Genomic DNA, 22,846 nt, shown 5'->3' with positions numbered 1-22,846 from the left:
AGCTGTGGAGCTCCTGCAAGACAGGCTTCTGGGAGGTGAGAAGAATGATGCTGCCGGTGTGGCATCTTCTCCCCTCATCCCATGCATCTTCTCTGGAATTTCTGTTGGGCTTTCATTGTCTCTCTGCAAGGAGGAGGCAATCTAGGTCAGGCTTTCATGGTGTCGCATTGAGTGGCTTTTCTATTTTCAATATGAAAAGTTGTCTTCCCGTGAAGGGTGCAGGCCTGGTTATCAAATGTCAGATTTGCTGCTGATCTATTATTTTTATTACATAGGTTGAAAATGAATATGGAAGCTACTTTGCCTGTGATTACGATTACCTTCGTTACCTTCAGAAGCTCTTCCATCACCATCTTGGAGATGAGGTGGTACTGTTTACAACAGATGGGGCAAGCAAATATTACTTGAGATGTGGAGCTCTGCAGGGTCTTTATGCAACGGTGGACTTTGCACCAGGTTAGTGGTAGCTGTTCCTAGCAAGATAAGTAGGCCAATATTTGTTCGCTTGTAGCAAAGTTGATGGTCTCCCTGGGTTTAAGTGGTGATCTACATATTGCCATTTGATATATTCTTAAACATATAGAGGGAGCCAGCTGGTGTGATTCACTAGGGTTTCTCCTCTGGGACCAGTCTGGTCTCTTTACAATGCAAACCTACTGAACAAATATAGCAATGCTCAGCAGTTTTTCCAAGGGCTCTTAATCCAGCCCAAATTCCAGCTTCATCCGATTATCACTTTGTGTTCCTCGGAAGAAAATCAAGTGCTGCAGAACATAGTTAAAATGGAACACATTGCCCCAATCTGTGGTATTGTAAGCATGCAGAATTAAGTGAGCGTTATGCTTGTGAAAAGTGCCCAGTCCGAACAGGAGACTTTATCATCCCTAGAAACTGTACAGCCTTGGCAGTGTCGGAGGTTTCCTGGGCCCCAGTCCAATGTGAATGTAGTTCAGTTTCCAAGTGCCTTCAACTTGGGACCTCCCTTGTGAATTGTCCTTTGTGGTAAGGTATGTTTGTAGTCTCAGTGCATTTATTAATTGAAAAAATCCACATCTCTCACACATCCCATTTCCTGGAGGTCATCCGTCAAATAGTAAGGACTTTTTCAGTCACTCTTGGCTTTCAGACCAGTGACTTAGAGGTGAAACTCCAAATCTGATTTGCCAATTCCCTGACTTTTAGACTTCCCACAAATAAATCTACTTTAAACTAAGGCCTACATTTTAAAAAATAACAAGTGGTTTTTGGGTGCCTTAGTTCTGGTGTTCAGCTTGAGGCTCCTGAAAGGGGCATGGTTTTCAGAAAGCACTGAGCACCCACACTCAGATAACTAGGCCCATTTCTGTTGCCTCAACTTGGGCACCCAAAATCACTAGCCTCTTCTGAAAATTTAGGCCCAGATTTCCACCTAGGTTGTTGCTGATGCAGGGGAGAGAGGTGCAGCATCCCAGTTTCTGCTCCTGAAGGCAAAGCCCTGAAATAGCATGGATATTGCAGCTCAGTTTTGTTTTTTATTTGCAGGTGGTAATGTCACAGCAGCATTTTTAACTCAACGAGGCAGTGAACCCAGAGGCCCCTTGGTATGTTTTCTTTTTTTTAAATTTCCATATGTTCTTAATTTTATGATAGTAATGAAAACCGAGGGGTTGACAGCAGCAGTGCTTGTTGTTTGTGCTGCTTGGGGTGCCTGGGTTCATGGGACATTGGAACTCTTGTTTCATGGTGAGGCAGAGGTTGGGGACAGTTTCTCTGTACATGTCTGTTCCATGCTGCTGTTCTGTGATCCCTGACTGCTGTTCTGTGGAGTATTTTTCTGCCTCAGAAGATTCCAATTTGTCTTGATTTTTCCCAGCCTAGGAAAGTATGTACAAAGCAGCCAAAGCAGTAGAGATGCTTAGATGAATGAGTCAAGTGTGTGGGGGAGCGGAAGTTAGAGGCAGAATTAATAGAGCAGGTTAAAAAACTGCATCCTGTTTTTAACTAGCATAGATTTTTACACAAGTTAATGGGATGTGAGCTGATTAGGAGCCATTTTGATGCCTTAGCCACTCTGAGAGAAGGACTTAATCTTAACTAAAGAGCTACCTCATCTCCTGTGGCATTTAACATATTTCACTGTATTTACAGTAATTTGAATATGAATCAAATGCACTTAGCTGCTTTTTTTCTTATTGCTAGTGACATAAATTGAGCTTAAAATAACTTAACCTCCAATTCTGATATTGCTTCCTTTTTATATTACTCTTTCCCCCCACTCCCCTCCCCTGCTGTCATGTTCTCTCCCCAACTCTCCACATTTCACCCCGGGCAGGTAAACTCTGAGTTCTACACTGGCTGGCTGGATCACTGGGGTCACCCTCATTCTGTTGTGCCAACAAATACGATAGCTAAAACTCTTGATGAAATCCTGGCACGTGGCGCTAACGTTAACATGTAAGTGCATGTTCAAGAGAGGATTTGTTTTTAATGAAAAATGAGAGTAAGGAGGCAGTCAGCAAAGCCTGGTTTGATTGGCTTTATTTGTTTTTCTTTTTAGGTACATGTTTATAGGTGGAACCAATTTTGCCTATTGGAATGGTAAGGAACAATTTGAAAAAAGTGACTTGCTTTCCAATTACAGGTGAGGCCTACACCTGTCATTTACAGTATATTACAAATTACACACACTCTAAACCTTCAGCCTCTAGGTCCGCCATGTCCTAAATCAATTCTATATTCATTTTCTTAAGACACACAGATAAGTATTTTAAATGCCAGTGGGGAAGGAGGATTGGGTGCCAAGGAGTCCTTGAATTAAAAAGTGCCGGAGCATATCACCTCCTATATTTCAGGTGCAGGAGCGATACTTCAGCAGCACTACATCTCTGCTAATCACCACTTCATTATCCAAAGCCCGCATTCAGGAACACACTTAAGCATATGCATAAATCCATTCCAATTCAGGGCGTTCCTTAAGCATGTGTTTAACTCCGACAGACTTCAATGAAATGTAAGCAAGTGCTTAAGTTCTGTCCTGAATAAGGATGGTTTCCTGAAGGGAACCCAAGCTGAACCACTAGACTTAGAGATCTTGCTATGAACAAAGAAATTTGTGGGTGGAAAGAAACAAGTCTAAAAAACTATCCCATTGGGGAGGGGACTGGAGAAGCTCCATCAATTGTTTTTAATTGTTTAATTTTTGATTTTCACAGGGGCAAACATGCCGTATTCATCACAGCCTACTAGTTATGACTATGATGCTCCACTGAGTGAAGCAGGGGACCTCACTGACAAATATTTTGCTCTGAGAGAAGTCATTGGTAGGGTGAGTGTTTATAAAAGATACGGCTTTTAGAATGTTTCTTTAAAACCTCACTAGCTTATTGTGTGAGCTCTCTTGGTTTTGCCTGGGTGTCGGTTGCCTCCTGATTTATTACTACGTTTGGAAGGTTTAGGTTTTTTATCAGTAAATGTCGATTTCACTGAGCACACACAAACCAATGAAAAAAGATAAGAACAGAAATGTACAGATAGGCAAAGTTAGAAAAGTGCTGCTTGAGGACTTATTTAGACTTTGATTTAAGGATGTTTACTTGGCATATTTTGACAGATGATGTTGACAATCTGTGATTTAGAGGTTATAAAGCTTTAACTTTTTGAATCTAAATCTCTGTTGTCCTTAGATAGTTATTGTCTGACTCCTCCATAATTCCCCCAACTGTGAAAAATTTAAATAGATAAAAATTGGGGGAAAAATGCTTAAAAATAAACGTAGATGTTATCTGTTGAAATTATAAAAAAAAAATTCTGCCAACTTATTTATTATCCACTTCAGGTGTTGAAATACGCTGCTGCTTTTTGCTGCTATTGAGTTCTTCGATTATTGTGTAAAAAATCACCCAAAGTCTGCTTCCAAACTTGATGTTGTGCACTCTGGTGTTTGGGGTCTCTAAGAGTGGGAAAGCTTACTCCGATGAACAGATTTTCCCTTCATAACTTTACAAACAAGAGATGAGTCTGAGCTGTGGAATTTGAATCTGGTTTTGAACACCCCAGAATTCAAGACTGTTCAATCCAAGTATTTGCTTTGGGCCCCTCTCTGTGTTTAAGCACAAGTCAAGTTGGGTTTATTTTTGTCTCCATTGAAAGGCTACTGTAGAACAGTCTCATAACCTTCTGTATTTTTCCCAAGCTTAACTTGCCAAGTCTCATCACATTTTGATAGCTTCATATTGCCTCCCTTAGAGTTTAGTTCACCTCAGTCTCACATCTTTGTGTGGCTTCCCTTGCCAATGAACGTCACAAAAAAAGTACTGCTCTTGAGTTCCTTAATTAAAGTGCGTGCCTATCTGAAATGTGATCTTTAGTGTTTGCATGCATGTGAACCGGGGGAGATACGACTTCATGCAGAGAGCTGGTTTTGATAGGATCTGAAGTGTTGGTATAAGCACTGTCAATTTTGGTAGGCCAGACTGGTGTATGCAACTTTTACACTGTGGTTTGTTTAGCTTTTACCCTGCATATCCATAGTATCTAAACAAAGTCTTCCTGTCTGTGCTGTGGGTTCTAAACCAATAACAATCTATCTGCTCAATCACATTTTGAGGTAAAGTTACGTTTAAAAAGAGCGTTGTCCTGTAATTAATATCTGCTTTCAAAATGACAGATTTGTTGTAAGCATAACATGTAGTGAGCCCCTATAGGCTTTTTTGGGGGGGAGGAGGTGTGTGTGGGGTCATTGTCTGTTTTCCTGTCCTAACAGGCCTCTTTCAGTTGCTTATAACTTTCTGCTTTTGGTCTTAAACGATCCATGTTTGGTTTCTTCCCTAGTGTGAAAATTGTTTGGAGTGGATTTTATGAAAGCTTGAGCAGAATTGGTTGAGCCATTTTCAAGTACAAAGAGAGAGGAAGAAGTGGAGTTATGCCATTATCTAGAGATGTAAATTATTCTTTCTTTTAACAGCTCTACCAATGAAGTGGTTGAAACTTGGCAGGGAGATATGTCAGACGTAGGGATTGCTTTGTCATGGTCCAGTGGACAAGCTGCTTCAGTTTGGCTTTTAAAAACATGCTACTTGTTCTGACCGCGTCCTGGCTTTTCTGCCCCTGATTCCCTTGGTCTGTTCTGGTGCTTCTTTGCTTTAATCGCTGGCCATGTCTACACTATGGTGACTATAGTGGCATAGCTACAGTACCATAGCTGTACAGCAAAATTTTATGCTTATAAGAAGCACACGGGATCTTTTTCAGGGGAAAAGGCAATATGCCTGCTTATTGAAGATACAACAATTAGTGTACACACACACACACACACACACACACACACACACACACACACACACACACACACATATGCCTGCTTATTGAAGATACAACAATTAGTGTACACACACACACACACACACACACACACACACACACACACACACACACACACACACACACACACACAGGTTATAGTGGCCAGCAAGGTTGATCACAGGTAAGGAGGAGCCGGGTTCTGTTGGTCCTGACATGATGCTCTGGGGAAGTCTTGGCAGGATGAACCCAAAGTTTCATGGCAAGGCACCCTGTTTATATAGTGATTTTTCTTCATTGGGACCAATGAGTTTTGCACCGTCATGCTGTAATCAGTTGTTGTTTGACAAGTGGTTGTTTTCTTAAATTGTTGTTTTCATCCTTTATCTTGTTCTTTCATCAAGTTTCTTAGGGAGTTACCCCATGCTTGTTTTGATTACAGCTATCTTGTCCCCATTGATAGGTGCCTGTCTCATCTTTAGAATCGTCAATCTGCCCTCCTCTGACATTGCAATAGGGGCGTGTTGCAACCTCCTGGCGCCCTTGTGTCTGTCTTTGGTTCCTCCCTAGAACATTTGGTCTGGTGATGACCTCCACGCTTATCTTTTAACACACACACTCCTCCTTCACACACAAAACGGAATTGATTTACTCAGAACATTTGAACAGGAACATCAAATTGCAATGCAAGAGTAAAACAACCATTGCATTCTTTTACTTATTTTAAAATGCTAAACCTACAACTAAGGGTATGGCTACACTTGTAGCTGTACAGCGCTGTGAGTTAAACCCGCCTTCGTACAGCTGAGTAGGGAAAGCGCTGCAGTCTGTCCACACTGACAGCTGCCAGCGCATTGTCGTGACCACATTTGCAGCATTTGCAGCTGCATTGGGAGCGGTGCATTATGGGCAGCTATCCCAGCATTCAAGTGGCTTTTAAAAAGGGGTGGTGGTGGAGTGTGGGGGGAGAGAGAGTGGGTTTTTGGAGTGTGTCAGCACACTATCTTGTAAGTTCACACTCCCCTCTCCCCCTGCTTCTCACTCACTCACTCAAAGCAAACAGAAAAATGTTTGCTTTTTCTCTCTGAAATGGAGCTTTGAAACAGCACTTCCGCATAGGGGGATTATCACAGCGCAGTAAATTAACTCCTCGTTCACACTGACACCCGGGAGTTGTAGCCAAGGCGCAGCAAACGTTATTCCTCTCTGGGAGGTGGAGTACCAGCAGCGCTGTAGCCACGGAGATACAGCGCTGTACGTGCCTTGCCAGTGTGGACGGAGAGTGAGGTACAGTGCTCTGGAAGGCTGTATTGCGCTGTAATTAGCCAAGGCCCAACTAAGTGGTGACCGTAAAAGGTCTGTCACTGCCTTGAAATCAGCACAGCCACAGATTCTGGCTGATGCATCTCTACCAATGGCCCATTAGGCCATTCCTTTCTGCTTTCAGAAAGGGTGGCTGGCAGGATATGGTCAAATCATACACCAATACATTTAATACATGCTACATTATTATTCTTTATCCTTCATTCTAAATTATACAAAATACAAACATAAAATCTTACTACTACATAACCACATGGCGTAGCTGCAGACTGCGTGGATGGAAGGGGTTTTTCCATCGCTGTAGGAGTTCTGTCTCCTCAAATACCAGTAGCATTCTTTTGTCAATCTAGGTGTGTCAGGGTTCCCTCCCGACTCTGAACTCTAGGGTACAGATGTGGGGACCCGCATGCAAGACCCCCTAAGCTTATATTTCATCATCTTAGGTTAAAACTTCCCCAAGGCACAAATTCCTTTCCTTGTCCTTGGACGGTATTGCTGCTATCATCAAGTGATTTAAAGAGACATTCAGGGAGGGGCCACTTGGAGCCCTATCTTCCCCCAAAATATCCCCCCATGCCCTTTCACCCCCTTTCCTGGCGGGGCTTGAGAATAATATACCAACCGATAGGTTAACAAAGTGAGCACAGACCAAATCCCTGGTTTTTAGGACACTGAAAATCAATCAGTTTCTTAAAAGAAGAATTTTATTTTAAAAAAAAAAAATGTTAAAAGAATCACACCTGCAAAATCAGGATGGAAGATAACTTTACAGGGTAAATGAAAAGATTTAAAACACAGAGGATTCCCCTCTAGGCTCAACTTCAAAGTTACAAAAACAGGAATAAACCTCCCTCTTAGCATAGGGAAAATTCACAAGCTAAAACAAAAGATAATCTAACACATTTCCTCGCTATTACTTACAATTTCTGTAATTTTTAGATGTATCAGTTCAGAATCTTTTTAGGAGTTGGTTACCTGCTTGGTCTCTTTCTTTGTACCGAGAGGGAACCAACAAAGAGAGCACAAACAAAACCTCCTGCCCCATCCCCCCTCAGATTTGAACGTATCTTCTTTCCCCTTTGGTCCTTCTGGTCAGGTGCCAACTAGGTTAATTGAACTGATTAACCCCTTACAGGTAAGTGATTCTATACCTCTGGTCAGGAAGGATTTATGTTACTGCATACATAAAGGTTGTTACCCTTCCCTTTATATTTATGACAAGGTGTATCTATATTGGAAGTTAGGTCGGTTTCACACGCCTGAGTGCTGTAGTTATGTCAACCTAACTTTTCAGAGGTTGGTCTCCTTCTGTGGCGTTACTCCCACTCTTTCAGAGACACGCAGACCTTCACAGAACCACAGCCAGCGCAACCTCTTTGCTTACATGTGCCTTTGTTTTGAATGGTGAGGTGTGCCCTTGTGGTGGAGGCCGCTGTTGTTTCTTTCATCTAGTTCCATAAAGGAATGTAACTATTTATTACAACTATCTTAAATGGAGGGCAGCAATTCTTCAAGTAATGTCCCTCCACGGTAAGTGTATGTGCAGGTGCATCCCCGCGGTTCAGATCAGATATCTTTGGTAGCAGTGTCTTTTTGGCCTGCACAGGTGCTCCAAACCCTTCCCCCCATGCTCTGCCTCGAGGCTAATTCTCATTTTGCAGGCAAACCCCCCTCAGTTCCTTCTCAACTGCCCCGGCTAGAGACAGAGCAATTATCAGTCTGTTCAAGGATACTTTACTTCTTTAGAAATGTGTTCTTAGCTGTTTTTTAGTGCTTTTGTTCTTTTCTTAGGCCTTGGCTACACTTGCAGATGTACAGCGCTGTGAGTTAAACCTGACTTCGTATAGCTGAGTAGGGAAAGTGCTGCAGTCTGTCCACACTGACAGCTGCCCAGCGCACTGTCGTGGCCACATTTGCGGCAATTGCAGCCCTATTGGGAGTGGTGCATTATGGGCAGCTATCCCACAGAGCACCTCTTCCCATTCTGGCGCCGTGGGTTGTGGGAAGGGGGCGTGGGTGCGGGGCTTTCTGGGTCCTGTCCCAACGCCCCGTGATGCATCGCTTCGCATCCCAGAAATCCCTTTGTTTCCGTCCACCTTTGGCGCCATCTTTCAACGGTTTCTCTGCAGCACGATCTGTCTGTGGGAAATAGAGCCTGAACTGCTGAGGCGTATGCTGACTTATCTCGCCAGCACATCACGTTTGGCTGTCGAACTATTCCTTAAGATCCAAAGTGACAGTGAGAGTGAGGAGTCCGACGATGCTATTGAGCCGCGTAACGCGTACGACACGAAATTGCTTGTGGCATTCACGGACGTGCTCAGCACCGTGGAACGCCACTTTGGGGCTCAGGAAACAAGCACCGAGTGGTGGGATCACATCGTCATGGAAGTCTGGGATGACAAGCAGTGGCTGCAGAACTTTCGAATGAGAAAAGCCACTTTCATGGGACTGTGTGAGGAGCTCGCCCCCACCCTGCGGCGCAAGGACACGAGATTGAGAGCTGCCCTGCCAGTGGAGAAGCGGGTGGCTATTGCAATCTGGAAACTGGCAACTTCAGGCAGCTACCGGTCGGTCGCAAACCAGTTTGGAGTGGGAAAGTTGACCGTTGGAATCATGTTGATGCAAGTTTGCAAGGCCATTAATCGCATCCTACTCAGAAGAACCGTGACTCTGGGTAACGTGCAGGACATAGTGGATGGCTTTGCACAAATGGGGTTCCCTAACTGTGGAGGGGTGATAGGTGGGACACACATTCCTATTCTGGCACCATCCCACCTAGGATCCAAGTACGTTAATCGGAAGGGGTATTTCTCTATGGTTCTCCAGGCGCTGTGGATCACTGTGGGCGTTTCATTGACATTAACACAGGCTGACCCGGAAAGGTGCATGACGCACGCATCTTTTGGAACACTTGGCTGTTCAGGAAGATGCAGGCCGGGACTTTTTTCCCAGAGCGGAAGATCACGGTAGGGGAAGTTGAAATGCCCATTGTGATCCTTGGAGATCCCGCTTACCCGTTAATGCCGTGGCTCATGAAACCCTACACTGGGACCCTTGACAGCAGCAAGGAACGGTTCAACTACAGGCTGAGCAGGTGCCGAATGACTGTGGGGTGTGCCTTTGGCCGTTTAAAGGGCCGCTGGCGATCTCTGTATGGGAAGCTGGACTTGGCCGAAAACAGCATCCCCGCGGTTATATCCGCGTGCTGTGCCCTCCATAATATTTGTGAAGGGAAGGGTGAAAGATTCACTCAGGCATGGACCTCCGAGGTTCAACACCTGGAGGCTGAATTTCAGCAGCCAGAGAGCAGGGCTATTACAGGGGCCCAGCGCGGGGCTACAAGGATTAGGGATGCCTTGAGGGAGCAATTTGAGGCTGAAAATCTGCAGTGATATCTGGTGCCCTGCACGGGAGTGAAGTGCAGTAATTCCAATCTTTAGGAATCAGTGTTTGCTAAGCAGACTTGCAGTGCCTGTTTATTTCCTGGGCTAAGGAGTCTTTTACTTTATGCAATAATAAAAAAAATTTTCAAAGCCAAAAAATCCATTTATTGAAAAGAAAAAAAAAATATTTATTGAAAAGAAACAAGGGGGTGGAGTGGGGAATGGTACAATCACAGATTCGCGTATGTCCTGTCTGGTGTGCTGTGCAGTGAGTGCTGCACTTCAGGATAGCTATACTGCATGGTGATGGGGGTTGAGGCAGAGGGTAAGGGTCGTGGTTTTCAGGGCTGGGTGGTGAAGATACTGGTGTTGGAGGCAGCGGGTGGCGTGAAGAACATGGTCGTTGGGGAAAGTGGGTTGGAGGGGACAGTGGGGCACAACGGAAAGAGTTTTGGGACAAGGGCTATAGGGGTGGGGTGGCGTTTGCGGTACTGCTCCTCTTTCTGCGTGGCTAAGAGCTCCTGGATAGTGTCTGCTTGGTGCTCCAGGATGCTTATGAGCCGATCCGTGCTTTGCTGCCGGTGCTCCGTGCTTTGCCACCGGTGCGCTGCGTTTTCCTGGCAGATCCTTCTTTCTCTCTCCCTCCAGTTCTGTGCTTTCTCATTCTCTTTAATAGATTGCCGCATCACTTCTTGCAGCATGTCTTCTTTGCTTTTTCGCGGTCTCTTCCTGAGTCTTTGCAGTCTCTGAGCAGGCGATAAGAGGGACGGCTGAAGTCTCAAGGTTGATGCTGCTGTATAGGCAAAATGCAACATTTAACAGAGGCAGCATTGTTTATACCAGACAGAGTAATGATTCCCCCCACACTTAAGAAGTAGAAAACACACAGGGTCTACACAATTGCATAATTTTCCCGTCTGAAACAGAGCACACACATCCCACGGGAGCCTCAAAATGGTGAGTAAGGGGGACTGACTGTCCTCTGGGTTTCTGTGCCTTGGGGAGAGCCAACAGCTTCAGGGGGCACCTACACTGAACACTGTCCCAACATTTTCCACAGGAGTTCGTCCTGGATGATATCTCGCCGCTGAGGGTGACCTGGGAAGCAAGGGAGGGTCTTCTACTGCAATGTGGCTTCTGCCCTGGCCCATATGCAGCTTGCCTGTGTGCAGCAATGGTCCATCTGCCCCTCGTGGCACAGTGGCGTGGACACGTTAGCCTGGCTGGGGCAAGGATCATGGTGGCTCTCCCGATAAACCTGCGCAAGCGCATTGCACACGTTCTGGATGAGACATTCGAGGAGATTACCGAGGCCAATTACCGCGATGTGATAAACCACATCAATGCACTATTCCACCTCTAGGCATGCATGCCTAACCCTCCTCTCCTAAAGAGCCTGCACTGAAAAAATTCCTTCCCGAAAAAAAACCCACTTACCGGGAACCTGCTCTTCTGTTTGTCCTCCATCAAGTACTGGCCGCTGCGACTGGCTACCTTCCTCCTGGCTCGAGAAGAGCTCCTGGCTGCATGGCTCCAGGGATTCCGGGGTGTCTTCATCCGGCCCACCACTCTCACTCCCGTTTTCCTCCTCCCCTCTCCCCCCACACCGGCTCTGAAGTGTCCATGGTGGTGCTCGGAGTGGAGGTGGGGTTAACCCCAAGTATCGTATCCAGCTCTTTGTAGAATCGGCAGGTCGCGGGGGGAGAGCACTCGCGGCCGTTTGCGTAGCGGGCTTTGCGGTAGGCACTTAGCAGCTTCTTCACTTTAATCCTGCACTGCAGGGCGTCCCAGTAATGGCCCCTTTCCATCATGTCCTTTGATACCTTCCCGAAGGTATCGTAATTCCTATGGCTGGAGTGCAGCTGGGACTGTACAGCTTCCTCCCCCCAAACACTGATGAGGTCCAGCAACTCGCCATTGCTCCATGCTGGGGCTCGCTTGGCGCGTGGAGGCATGGTCACTTGGAAAGATTCACTGATAGCACTCCATGCCGGGCTGAGCAAACAGGAAGGGGATTTTTAAAATTCCTGGGGAATGTAAAGGGTGGGTCACATGGTTGGTTACCTGAGGCCAGGGCAGTAGAGTTTGAACTGATGACCGGAGTGGCTAGAACAGGCATTGTGGGATACTGCCTAATACTTCTGGGGGCCAGTCACAGTGCATTGGGCGGCCACACTGGCGCCACAACGCTGCAGCGGCAGCGCAATACTCGCTATTCCTCTCGGAGAGGTGGAGTACATGCAGCACTGCAACCACAGAGATACAGTGCTGCAAATGCCTTGCTAGTGTGGACGGGGAGTGAGTTACAGCGCTGGGGGAGCCTTTACAGCGCTGCAACTCGCAAGTGTAGCTAAGACCAAAGTCTCATAGTTTTTTTTTTTCTTCCCCCGTTTAAAAAACCAAAAACCAAATTTAAAATAAGTTCTTTACTTTAACCCTTTCCCCCCACTATACAGGGGATTGCCCCCAGTAAGAGGCCTGCCCGGTTTAAGAATTGTCTCTCCTGCAGGGAGGCCATTCCAGTATGGGATGGCCATTCCCCCTGTGTCTTTTGCCTCGTTGAGGGCCATGTTCCACAGACATATCAGCAGCTGAAGGCCAAATTCTGGAAAAAATGGAAACTGAAACTGCTCCTTATGGAGGGAGCTCTTTAGCCTGCCTCTCCCAGGTGATGTGAGCCATCTCTGCAACCTTCCACTTCCAAGGACAGTGAACCAAGGAAGAAATCCTCAGATTCCCTATGTAAGATCTCTTAAAAAGAGAGCGAGCCCTCAGAGTGAGCCCTGAACCAGCCAGAGGAGATCCCTGGCATGTTCAGTCTCCTTGGTACTGAAGGTGTCTAAACACGGTACCCACAGATTGTGTGGGCCCTCTGCTACAGATGCCGCAGGTAAGCCTAAAGAACCTATGAGCACAGGCACTGAAGCAGTGGTACTGCTGGTCAGGAACAGGAGCCCAGATCATACCACCTCCAGGCAGACGGCACCAGTAGGGATACCCCCGGTACCAATGACTGCAAGACAACCATCATCAGACTGTTTCGTGTGGCCAAGGTTTCTGGTCCCTTTGGTACCATCAACTCAACACCGGCAACCACTGTTGGTACCAGTTACTGCTGCACCGCAGGAGTTTAGATTCTCTAAGGACCTCACGGTATCTGAGGCACCAGAGTATCCTCTGCTTGGTACCAGGGCCCCAGCATCGGCTCCACCACTTTCCAGTGGAGATTCAGACAGTGTCCAGGAGGAGGTTCTTTCTCCAGGGGAGGTTCTTTGTCACTCCCACTATGCTCCCTCACCCTACCAGCTGGCCCTTCCCCATCAGACCCTTGCTCTGGGCAACCCCCATGGTATGACCAATCATGGGGCTCAGCCACCCATGCCTTTCCCACTACCCCACCACAGGCCCTACTGGGATCTGTGGGTGGCCTATAGGCATCATCCTCCTGGGCGTCTAGTGTCTCTCACCAAGAGACTGTGAGGCGTTCTCCCATAGCCACCACATCTACGGCTTCAGACCCTCCTGAAGAGATCCTGGAGGAGCAGGAGGTTGGACTGGAGGGGGTTGTTAACCACATACTAACATCTCTTCCTCCCCTTCAGAAGAGACAGTTATGCTCCCTCCACTATCTATGGCAGATGATTTTAAGCTCCTCCAAGACCTTACGAAGAGGGTGGCAGATACCTTACTAATACTTCTAGAGGAGATAATAGACACTCACCATAAGCTGCTGGATATTTTACGTACATCCTCCTCCTTGAGGATAGCTTTTGGACCCAGCTAAGCTCATATGCCAAACACCAGCATTGGCCACACCAATAGGCAAAAGGGCCGATTAAAAAGTACTATGTACACCTCCCTCCCCACAGATACGGAATTTTTTTCCTCCCACCCTCCCCCTAATTCCATCATGATATAAGCGGTTAACTCCTGTGGCCACCAACATTGTTCCAGATCCACCCCTTATGATAGGGATTGGAAGTGCCTTGACTTATTTGGAAGGAAGGCCTACTCTTCTGCTACTTTGCAATTCAGAATTGCAAACTACTAGGCCTTAAGGGCAAAGCACGACTATAGGAACTATGCCAAATTCAGCATCTTTATTGATCATCTCCTGGAGTCACAACGGGAACAATTCTGAGCCATTATCGATGAGGGGCAGTTAGTGGCCAAAACACCACTGCAGACAGCACTTGATGCGGCTGATACAGTGGCCGGTTCCATCTCAATGGCAGTTGTGTTGCAGTGAGCTTCGTGGTTGCATCTTTTGGGTTTCCCAAAGGAGATTCAGACATCTGTCGAAGACCTCCCCTTTGAAGGCTCTAAGTTGTTTGCTGAGAAGACCAATGCATCGCTCCACACGCTTAAGGACTCCAGAGCCATACTTTGATCAGTGGGGATCAAGACGCCCAGACAAAAAAAAAAATGTAGCCCTCAGTCTCCTCACAAACTGCATACTTCGCAGTTCCCCCCCACAACTCTATTATGAGCCACAGAGGAAAAAGGTCCAAGTTTCTGAGGTCCAAACCATCAGGACCTCAATACTCAACATTGCAATCTTCCACCTCAGAACATCAGTTTTGACACCTGGGTCGAGGCCCTGAGAGACCACTGACTTTGACAACAGCTGCCACTTTCCAACCTCTCTCATCTTTTTGGTTATGGCCTTGCTCTGTTCAGTCCTAACTGGGAATCCATCCACCAGATGGGTTTTGGAAATTATCTCCCATGTGTATTCAATCCTCTTCAGGGACCCTTCTCACGAGAGACCGTTATGACTGGATCAACTCCTCTGCCTAGAAGCCATAGAACCCGTCCCACTGCATCTCTGAGGCAAAGGTTTTTACTCTCGATATTTCCTGATCCCCAAGAAAACTGGAGCTTGGAGACCCCTACTGGATCTCAGAGCACTGAACAAATATATCAAGGCTCAAACAGTCAAGATGTGTCACACTAGTGGCGATTATTCCATCTTTGGAACAGGGAGATTTGTTCTTGGCCCTCAAGTTTCAGGACATATTGATCCTGAATTTTTCCCCATATTGATCCTGCCATCCCACAGACAGTTCCTTCGATTTACTCTGGGTCAGAATCAGTATCAGCACAGAGTACTCCCTTTTGGCCTCTTGTCGGCTCCCAGAGTATTCTCCAAGGTCCTCTCCATAGTGGCAGCCCACCTGCATACCCAGGGCATCATGATCTACCCACGCTTAGACAACTGTCTCCTCAGGCCTGCTCCTTTGAAGAAGCCCCATGGGCCACCCACGGAACTATGGACATAGTCACAAAACAACATCCGAAAATTGACCCTAATTCCAGTACAATGCTTGGAATTTATAGGGGGCGATCTCGACTCACTGGAAATGAGAGTGCTCCTTCCACAGCACAGATTTCCCAGCCTGTCCGCACTTATAGAGACCGTGCAAACTAGCCCTCAAACATCGGCCAGACATTGCCTCCAGCTTCTGGGCACGTGACAGCGGGCATGTTTGTAATATCTCCTGCCAGACTTCACATGAGGTGCCTGCAGATGTGGTTCAGCTCAGTTTACAGGTGAAAAAAGGCAGGTTAGACAAACCTCTCTCAATGCCTTTCTAGGTCAAACACTCCCTGGATTGGTGGAAAGACTCAACAACTGTTTGCACAGAGGTCCACTCACACAGTCCCCCCCCCTCCCCCCAACACTACTACTCACTACGTGAGCATCCCTGATAGATTGGGTTGCACATCTCAACAACCTCATGACTCAGGCAAATGATCGCCCATGGAGGCAACTCTCCCATCAACCTCTCGAACTCAGAGTGGTCAGGAATGCTTATGTTCACTTTCTTCCACTGATCAGAGGTACACACACTAAAGTCATGATGGACAACATCGTGTGCATGTACTATATAAATTGCCAGGAAGGCACCAGATTGTCCTCCTCTGCGCAGAAGTGTTAAAGCTCTGGAACTGGTGCATTTCCCATAATGTTCTATTGTCAGTGGCCTGTCTACTGGGAGTGCAGAACACAACAGCAGACAGTCTTAGTCGCAGGTTCTCACATAACCATGAGTGGGAAATGAACCCAGTAGTACTTCACAGCATATTCAGTCAATGGGGGACACTGACGATATACTTGTTCGCCACTTACTGGAACAAGAAATGCCCATGCCGCTGCTCCAGGGCTGGCCTTGGACACTCCTTTTTCCAAGGGATGAGGGCCTTCTATATGCCTTCCTCTCGTTCCTTCTGCTGTTGAAGTTCCTGTCACAAATAAAAAGAAAAAAAGCAAACGTCATACTGATTGCTTCCAACTGGCCAAGACTGATGTGATACCCATAGCTGTCACAGCTGGCGGCGTGTCCACCAATCCCACTTCAACCCACTCCTTACCGCCTCTTGCAGAATGAAGGATGCGCTCTCCATACCAACCTGCGGATACTCCAGCTCAAGGCCTGGCTCCTTCATGGTTCCAATACATAGAGAGCTTCTGCTCTGAGGTACAGAAAGTGTTACTATACAGTAAGAAATTGACTGCCAGTCATACTTACCTGAAAAAGTGGACCAGTCTCATAGAATATCAGGGTTGGAAGGGACCTCAGGAGATCATCTAGTCCAACCCCCTGCTCAAAGCAGGACCAATCCCCAGACAGATTTTTGCCCCAGATCCCTAAACCACTCAGGTATCCCTCCCCTCTCAAGTTTGGTGCAATTCCAGGCAAATTATCCTGGCATCTGTTACTCTCCCTGTGGTGTTAGACTACATATTCAAGATGTCAGGGTTATTTCTCAGTTCGCTCAAAGTATGCCTGGCAGCCACAGCGGTTTTCCATCAACCAATAGAGGGATACTCAGTTTTCTCACACCCAGCTACAAAGAGATACCTCCAGGGCATAGCGAACCTCTTTTCCCCAACCCAGACATCCCATCTCAACATGGGACCTGAACTTAGTTTTAAAGAGCCTGACTAGACCACTCTTTGAACCTGTGGCCACTTGTTCACTTACATACTTGTCAATGAAGATAGCATTTCTGATCACCATCCTTGGTGAGGAGAAATGGGGAGATAGAAGCACTGATGGAGCACCCCCCTTTTACAGTCTTTTGTCACAACAGGGCTACTCTCAGGCTGCACCCAAAGTTCATACCCAAGGCGACCTCATATTTTCATATGAACCAACCGATTCACCTCCCAACCTTTTATCCTAAGCCTCGCTGCAATAACGGAGAGGCCATACTTCACACTCTAGATGTTAGGAGAGCCCTCGCCTTCTACCTGTACAGGATGAATGCTTTTAGGAAATCTCCTAAGCTCTTCCTTTCCATTCCAAATAGGTCTAAATGCGCAGCAATATCGTACCAAAGATGCTCCAAATGGGTCTCGAACTGTATCAAACACTGCTATGAGGTTTGCGGTGTAGTACCTCCATCTTTAATCCGCACACACTTCACGAGGTCGGTTTCCTCCTTGGTCGCCTTCCTCAAAAATGTCCCTATCTCGGAAATCTGCAGAGCAGCCACCTGGGCATCCGTGCATACCACTGCAGAACACTACATGGTTACTGGGAACTCTGCTTCCAATGCCAACTTCAGTTACACAGTATTATCCATAACAGACTTGATTCCGAAGCCCCAACCTCCCATCTGGGATACTGCTCGGGAGTCACCTACAGTGGAGCACTTCTAGGGACACTACTTGAAGAAGAAAAGGAAGTTATTCACACTGTGCAGTAACGATGGTTCTTCAAGATGTGTGTCCCTATGGGTGCTCCACAACCCACCCTCCTCCCCTCTACTTTTGGAGTTCTCAACAGAGGCTTTGTGATAGAGAAGGAACTGAGGGTGGTTCACCCGTTCAACGCTAATTAGCCTCGAGGCTGATTTTTCACTAGGAGGGTGGTGAAGCACTGGAATGGGTTACCTAGGGAGGTGGTGGAATCTCCTTCCTTAGAGGTTTTTAAGGTCAGGCTTGACAAAGCCCTGGCTGGGATGATTTAGTTGGGGATTGGTCCTGCTTTGAGCAGGGGGTTGGACTAGATGACCTCCTGAGGTCCCTTCCAACCCTGATATTCTATGATTCTATGAGGCAGAGCATGGGGTGGGGGTGTGTATGTGTGGGCCGAACGGACATTGCTACACAAATCTCTGATCAGAAGCGCAGGGACACACACCTATAGTGGAGCACCCTTAGTGGGATACATCTCTAAGAACCATCGTTACTGCACAAGATGAGTAACTTCCTCTTATGCCCACCCTATACCAACTACGGTTGCCTGGTGTCTGGTTTTCACCTGGAACACCTGTTTGAAAAGGGACCCTGGCGACTCCGGTCAGCACTGCTGACCGGGCCATTTAAAAGTCCGCTCGGCAGCGCAGCAGGGCTAAGGCAGTCTCCCTGCGGCTCCCGGATGCAGCGGCATATCCCCCCCTCTGGCTCCTAGGCGCAGTGGCAGGGGCTGCCTGAGGTAAGCGCTGCCCAGAGCCTGCACCCCGATGCTGCCTCCCACCCCCGCATCCAACCCCCTGCCCCAGCCCTGATCCCCCTCCTGCCCTCCGAACCCCTCGATTCCAGCCTGGAGCACCCTCCACCCCAAATCCCTCATCCCCAGCCCTATCCCAGAGCCTGCACCCCCAGGCGCAGCCCTCATCTCCCTCCTCGTCCCTGCCCCAGCCCGGAGCACCCTCTTACACCCCAAACCCCTCATCCCCAGCCCTATCCCAGAGCCTGCACCCTCAACCGGAGTCCTCACCCTCCGCCCCAGCCCAGAGCACCCTCTCGCACTCCGAACCCTTCAGCCCCAGCCTCACACCAGAGGCCGCATTCCCAGACAGAGCCCTCATCCACCCTGTACCCCAACCTCCTTCCCCAGCCTGGAGCCCCCTCCTGCACCCTGAACCCCTCATTTCTGGCCTCACTCTGGAACCCGTACCCCCAGCCCAGAGTCCATACCCCCTCCCACACCACAACCCCCTGCCTCAGCTCAGAGCACCCTCCCATACTCTGAACCCCTTGGGTTCACCTCCCAGCCCAGAGCTGCCCTGCACCCCCAGTTGGAGCCCTCACCCCCTCAGGCATCCCAACCCACTTTAGACCTCAACCCAGAGCCACTTCCCACACACTGAACTCCTCATTTCTGGCCGCACCCCCTGCTGGAGCCCACACCCCCTCCTGCACTCCAACCCCCTGAGCCAGCCCGGTGAAAATGAGCGAGTGAGGGTGGGAAGAGCAAGTGACAGAGGGAGGGGAGATGGAGTGAGCAGGGGTGGGGCCTCGGAGGAGGTGTGGGGTCTCTGAGGAAGGGTGGGGCAGGGGGTGTTTGGTTTTGTGCGAGTAGAAAGTTGACACTTTGTGCATGTGCACTTATTATTGAGTTTTTCAAATTCCATGAGCTATTTTAGTATCTCCCAACAATCTATTAGTATTGTGCATGCAGAAGTAGATGATTTGAATGAATTTTTACCTCCGCAAGTGCATAAGAGATGAGGCAGGGCTTTGAGCATGCATCTTGTGCAAGACAGAACAGCCTGGTGCTGAATAGCTAACAGGTTTGCAAGATAGAATTTTTTATTTAAAAGAAAAAAACAAACCTAGGGAACTTAAAAAAAAAAAAAAAAAAAAAAAAAAGGTGTTAAGAGATTTAGAGATGCAAAACTAAGTACTCCAAAGTGAGGCAATGCTTCAGGCTGTGCAGGCAATCTTAATGACGCTCCCTTGTGCACATGTAAATATGCATCTCTTCTGCTGGAGTTGTGCCTCTTCAGTGCACAGACAGGATCTTGTTCAATTAACAAGGCAGGGATACAAAGTGAATAAAATGGGTTCTGCAGAGCTCTGCCTCATTTTTGAACAATGTCTGTTTGCTTGTCTGGAGTAAATAAGATCTTGTCTGGTGGCACTGAGCGTGGAGTTGGGCCCTTAGTGGACAGACAGTGTGATGTGTATTGGATGAGGCAGAGGCTTATAGAGACTCTTGGCAGGCCCAGGCTAGGTACAAAAACCTGCTCGGAAGAACAGATGGTTTCACAAGCTGGGAATGGTTTACATGAGATTTGAAGAGAGTGCAGTCTCAGGCAACTGTTTGTCTGTTTATCTAGGTTCTTATGAAGGCTCCCATTTCTGAGTTACTGTTTAAAATCATGTGTAATACGTAACCAAATCAGGTGGATTTTAACACTTCTGTTTTAAGACCTACTGCAAATGCATTCCTACAGCTCTATGAAAAATTTTGCTTTTGGCCAAATTTGTCTTTCTTTATTCCCTTAAGTTACAAAATGTTAGATGAGAATTTGGTTAAAATGTGTTTCATATTAAAGTTTAATTTGGTCTCTCTTATTTTTCTAGTATAATCACTTACCTGAGGGCCCTATCCCGCCAACAACACCCAAATATGCATATGGGCGAGTGACAATGGAGAAGGTAAATGTTCATTTGTTACCCTGTAGGTCTATCTCTGCGTGTATACTTGTTTCTTTGTAAGGAATGTTTTTATAAAGTTGGAAGGTCCATCTACGGGCACTATATAAAGGAGCAGGGAGGAGAGAATAGAAACTCAGGCTGGGTCTACACTACCCGCCTGAAGCGGCGGGTAGAAATCGACCTCTCGGGGATCAATTTATCACGTCCCGACGGGACGAGACAATCGATCCCCGAATCGATGCTCTTACTCCACCAGCGGAGGTGGGAGTAAGCGCCGTCGACGGGAAGCCTCAGAGGTCGATTTTGCCGCCGTCCCTACAGCGGGGTAAGTCGGCTGCGATACGTCGAATTCAGCTACGCTATTCACGTAGCTGAATTTGTGTATCTTAAATCGACCCCCCCCCCGTAGTGTAGATGTAGCCTCAGAGATAAAAGGCTTCTTAACCCTCTTGAGGAGAGACAGATATAGGGCATGGGACTAGGAGACAGGAGTTCTGACTTCTCTTCCTGGCTCAGCCATTTTCTTGCTGTCTGACTTTGAGTAAATCAGTTAACCTCTACCTCAGTTTCCCCTTCTGTAAAATGGGAGGATGATAATTTTGTTAACCTCTTTGAGATCTGCAGATGAAAAGCACTATGGAAGTGCTAAGCCATAGGACTAACACTGCTTTGCCAAAATTAGCTGTGTAAAATGGGGTTTATTCCGTTTGACAAGCATTTTGACTCTGGTCTCAAAATTACCTCCACCAATTACTAACATTTACCTTACCCTATTACACCAAAAGGCAATATGTCAATGTACATGACTTGTAAATAAAATGCAATGTTTATAACATACACTGTGCTATGTGTTAAGTCTCACTAAAATGAGTGATATTTGTATAGCTCTAGTTATCCAGCCTTTGGATAACTCAAAGTTTGGGTAAGCCCTTGGGGTTTATTTCACAGCCTGCTGAAGAGAAAAGTTTAATGAGAGGCTGCTTTAGCTGCTGGTGGATTGAAAGGAAAGAGAAGGACGGGAAGAGAGGAGGTGCTGTGTTTTGCAAATAAATACTCTATATACCATAAAGGACATTTTTGTTTGTTTGGGGGAGTTGGTAAGTTGGATGTAGTATAATTCATAAGTTTTGGATGGTGCTCTGTAATTCTTTAGTTTTGGGCAGACAGCATTTTTGATGGATAAGCCTGACCCATTTTGCTATCGCATATGAAGTGTTGCAACATTCAGTACTGATAACAGATAATACAGCACAGCCTGTCTTAAGTCATCCAGCTCAAGTGGTCTGCAGAAGTGAAATTTCTCACAGAAATGACTATCCAGTCAAGGTGAAGCAGAACTGCCCCCTCTGTCTAAGCATACCTTTGGGTGGTCCGAGAGGCTGCCTTGTAAGGTTTCTCTGAGCTAGTATATATTCGATAGTGAGTAAAATTACACATAGCTATTATGATCTCCAACAACAGCTACTTGCCACTGGAACGATGAACTGTCAACCTCAAGAATCAAACCTCGTGTGCAGAAGACCTAGCTTTCTAGGCGACTAATACATTAACCTGGATTTCTTGCACAAAGAGGTTGGCATGGACCATGAACCTCAGCATGGTCAAAGCAAAATACAAAACCCACTACTTTGACCTGGCCGTACCACAATAAGCCATGTTCCTCCCACTTCTCTCCTCCTCCAAAAGAGTCCACTCCCTGCTTGCTAGCAAGGGAGTGGACTCTTTTGGAGGAGGAGAGAAGTGGAGGGAAGAGAAATAACCTTCCTTTGTGTACACTGGATAATATTGGGAAGCACTCCATTACCATGGTCATGTGCATGCCATAGAACTGGTAAATTTTAAAAGATTATTGCATGAATAGCCCACTTATATCCAGGACTACTGTCTTTGAGTAGTCACTCTATTTTTATGTACAAAATCAATGATTGCATGTGAATAGATGATACATGTTATCCTATAAGCACGTGTAGAAACGATTGCATACATAATGTTGATGTTTGTTTTTAATGTTGCAGCACTTCTCATTTTTGAATGTGCCTGTGCAAAAGCTTGCTCTTTTGTTATTTTGAAACACCCAGCATTTCATTGTTTTCTTTTTACTGTGAATGTGTATAAAATATATATCAAATTCTACAGCATTTTAAGTGCCACTTAATGTAGTGGCTTTTCTGCAACATTACTTGAAAACAAATACTGACTTTAGAAAATATTTGGAATCACCAATGTACAATTTACGCTGGGCCCGTGGAGACACTTATGTAAAATAGACTAAAATTCTGATGCTCGTATTTAAAAAAAACCCCAAACACTTTGAGCCCATAGAGGGTATTATGCATATTGTGTGCATCCTGACTAATACATAGAATCCACAGCAAATGTTGAGAGAGAAACATAGTCTGAAAGAGAGCTTTTATCATCTCAAAAAGAGATCAGAGGGCATCATAGGTATGTTAACCTGCAA

At 46.6% G+C, this 22,846-nt stretch overlaps 1 protein-coding gene across 2 annotated transcripts in view; it reads left to right on the top strand.

Moving 5' to 3' along the window:
• GLB1 (galactosidase beta 1) overlaps positions 1-22,846 on the top strand; it is an 84,147-nt gene that overhangs the window by 36,331 nt on the left and 24,970 nt on the right. For both annotated transcript variants that reach the window (XR_010599171.1, XM_005278567.4), the window contains exons 6-11: positions 276-456; positions 1,522-1,580; positions 2,312-2,433; positions 2,537-2,577; positions 3,192-3,304; positions 20,311-20,385. Coding sequence is in view for 1 of the 2 variants with exons in the window: in XM_005278567.4 (XP_005278624.2) it covers positions 276-456; positions 1,522-1,580; positions 2,312-2,433; positions 2,537-2,577; positions 3,192-3,304; positions 20,311-20,385 (591 nt within the window). In the remaining variant the exon portion in view is untranslated. The remainder of the gene's footprint in view (positions 1-275; positions 457-1,521; positions 1,581-2,311; positions 2,434-2,536; positions 2,578-3,191; positions 3,305-20,310; positions 20,386-22,846) is intronic.

The sequence above is a fragment of the Chrysemys picta genome, chromosome 2, assembly GCF_011386835.1.
Source record: "Chrysemys picta bellii isolate R12L10 chromosome 2, ASM1138683v2, whole genome shotgun sequence".
Taxonomy (NCBI): Eukaryota; Metazoa; Chordata; order Testudines; family Emydidae; genus Chrysemys; species Chrysemys picta.
This window is presented reverse-complemented; position numbering and strand designations above follow the sequence as displayed.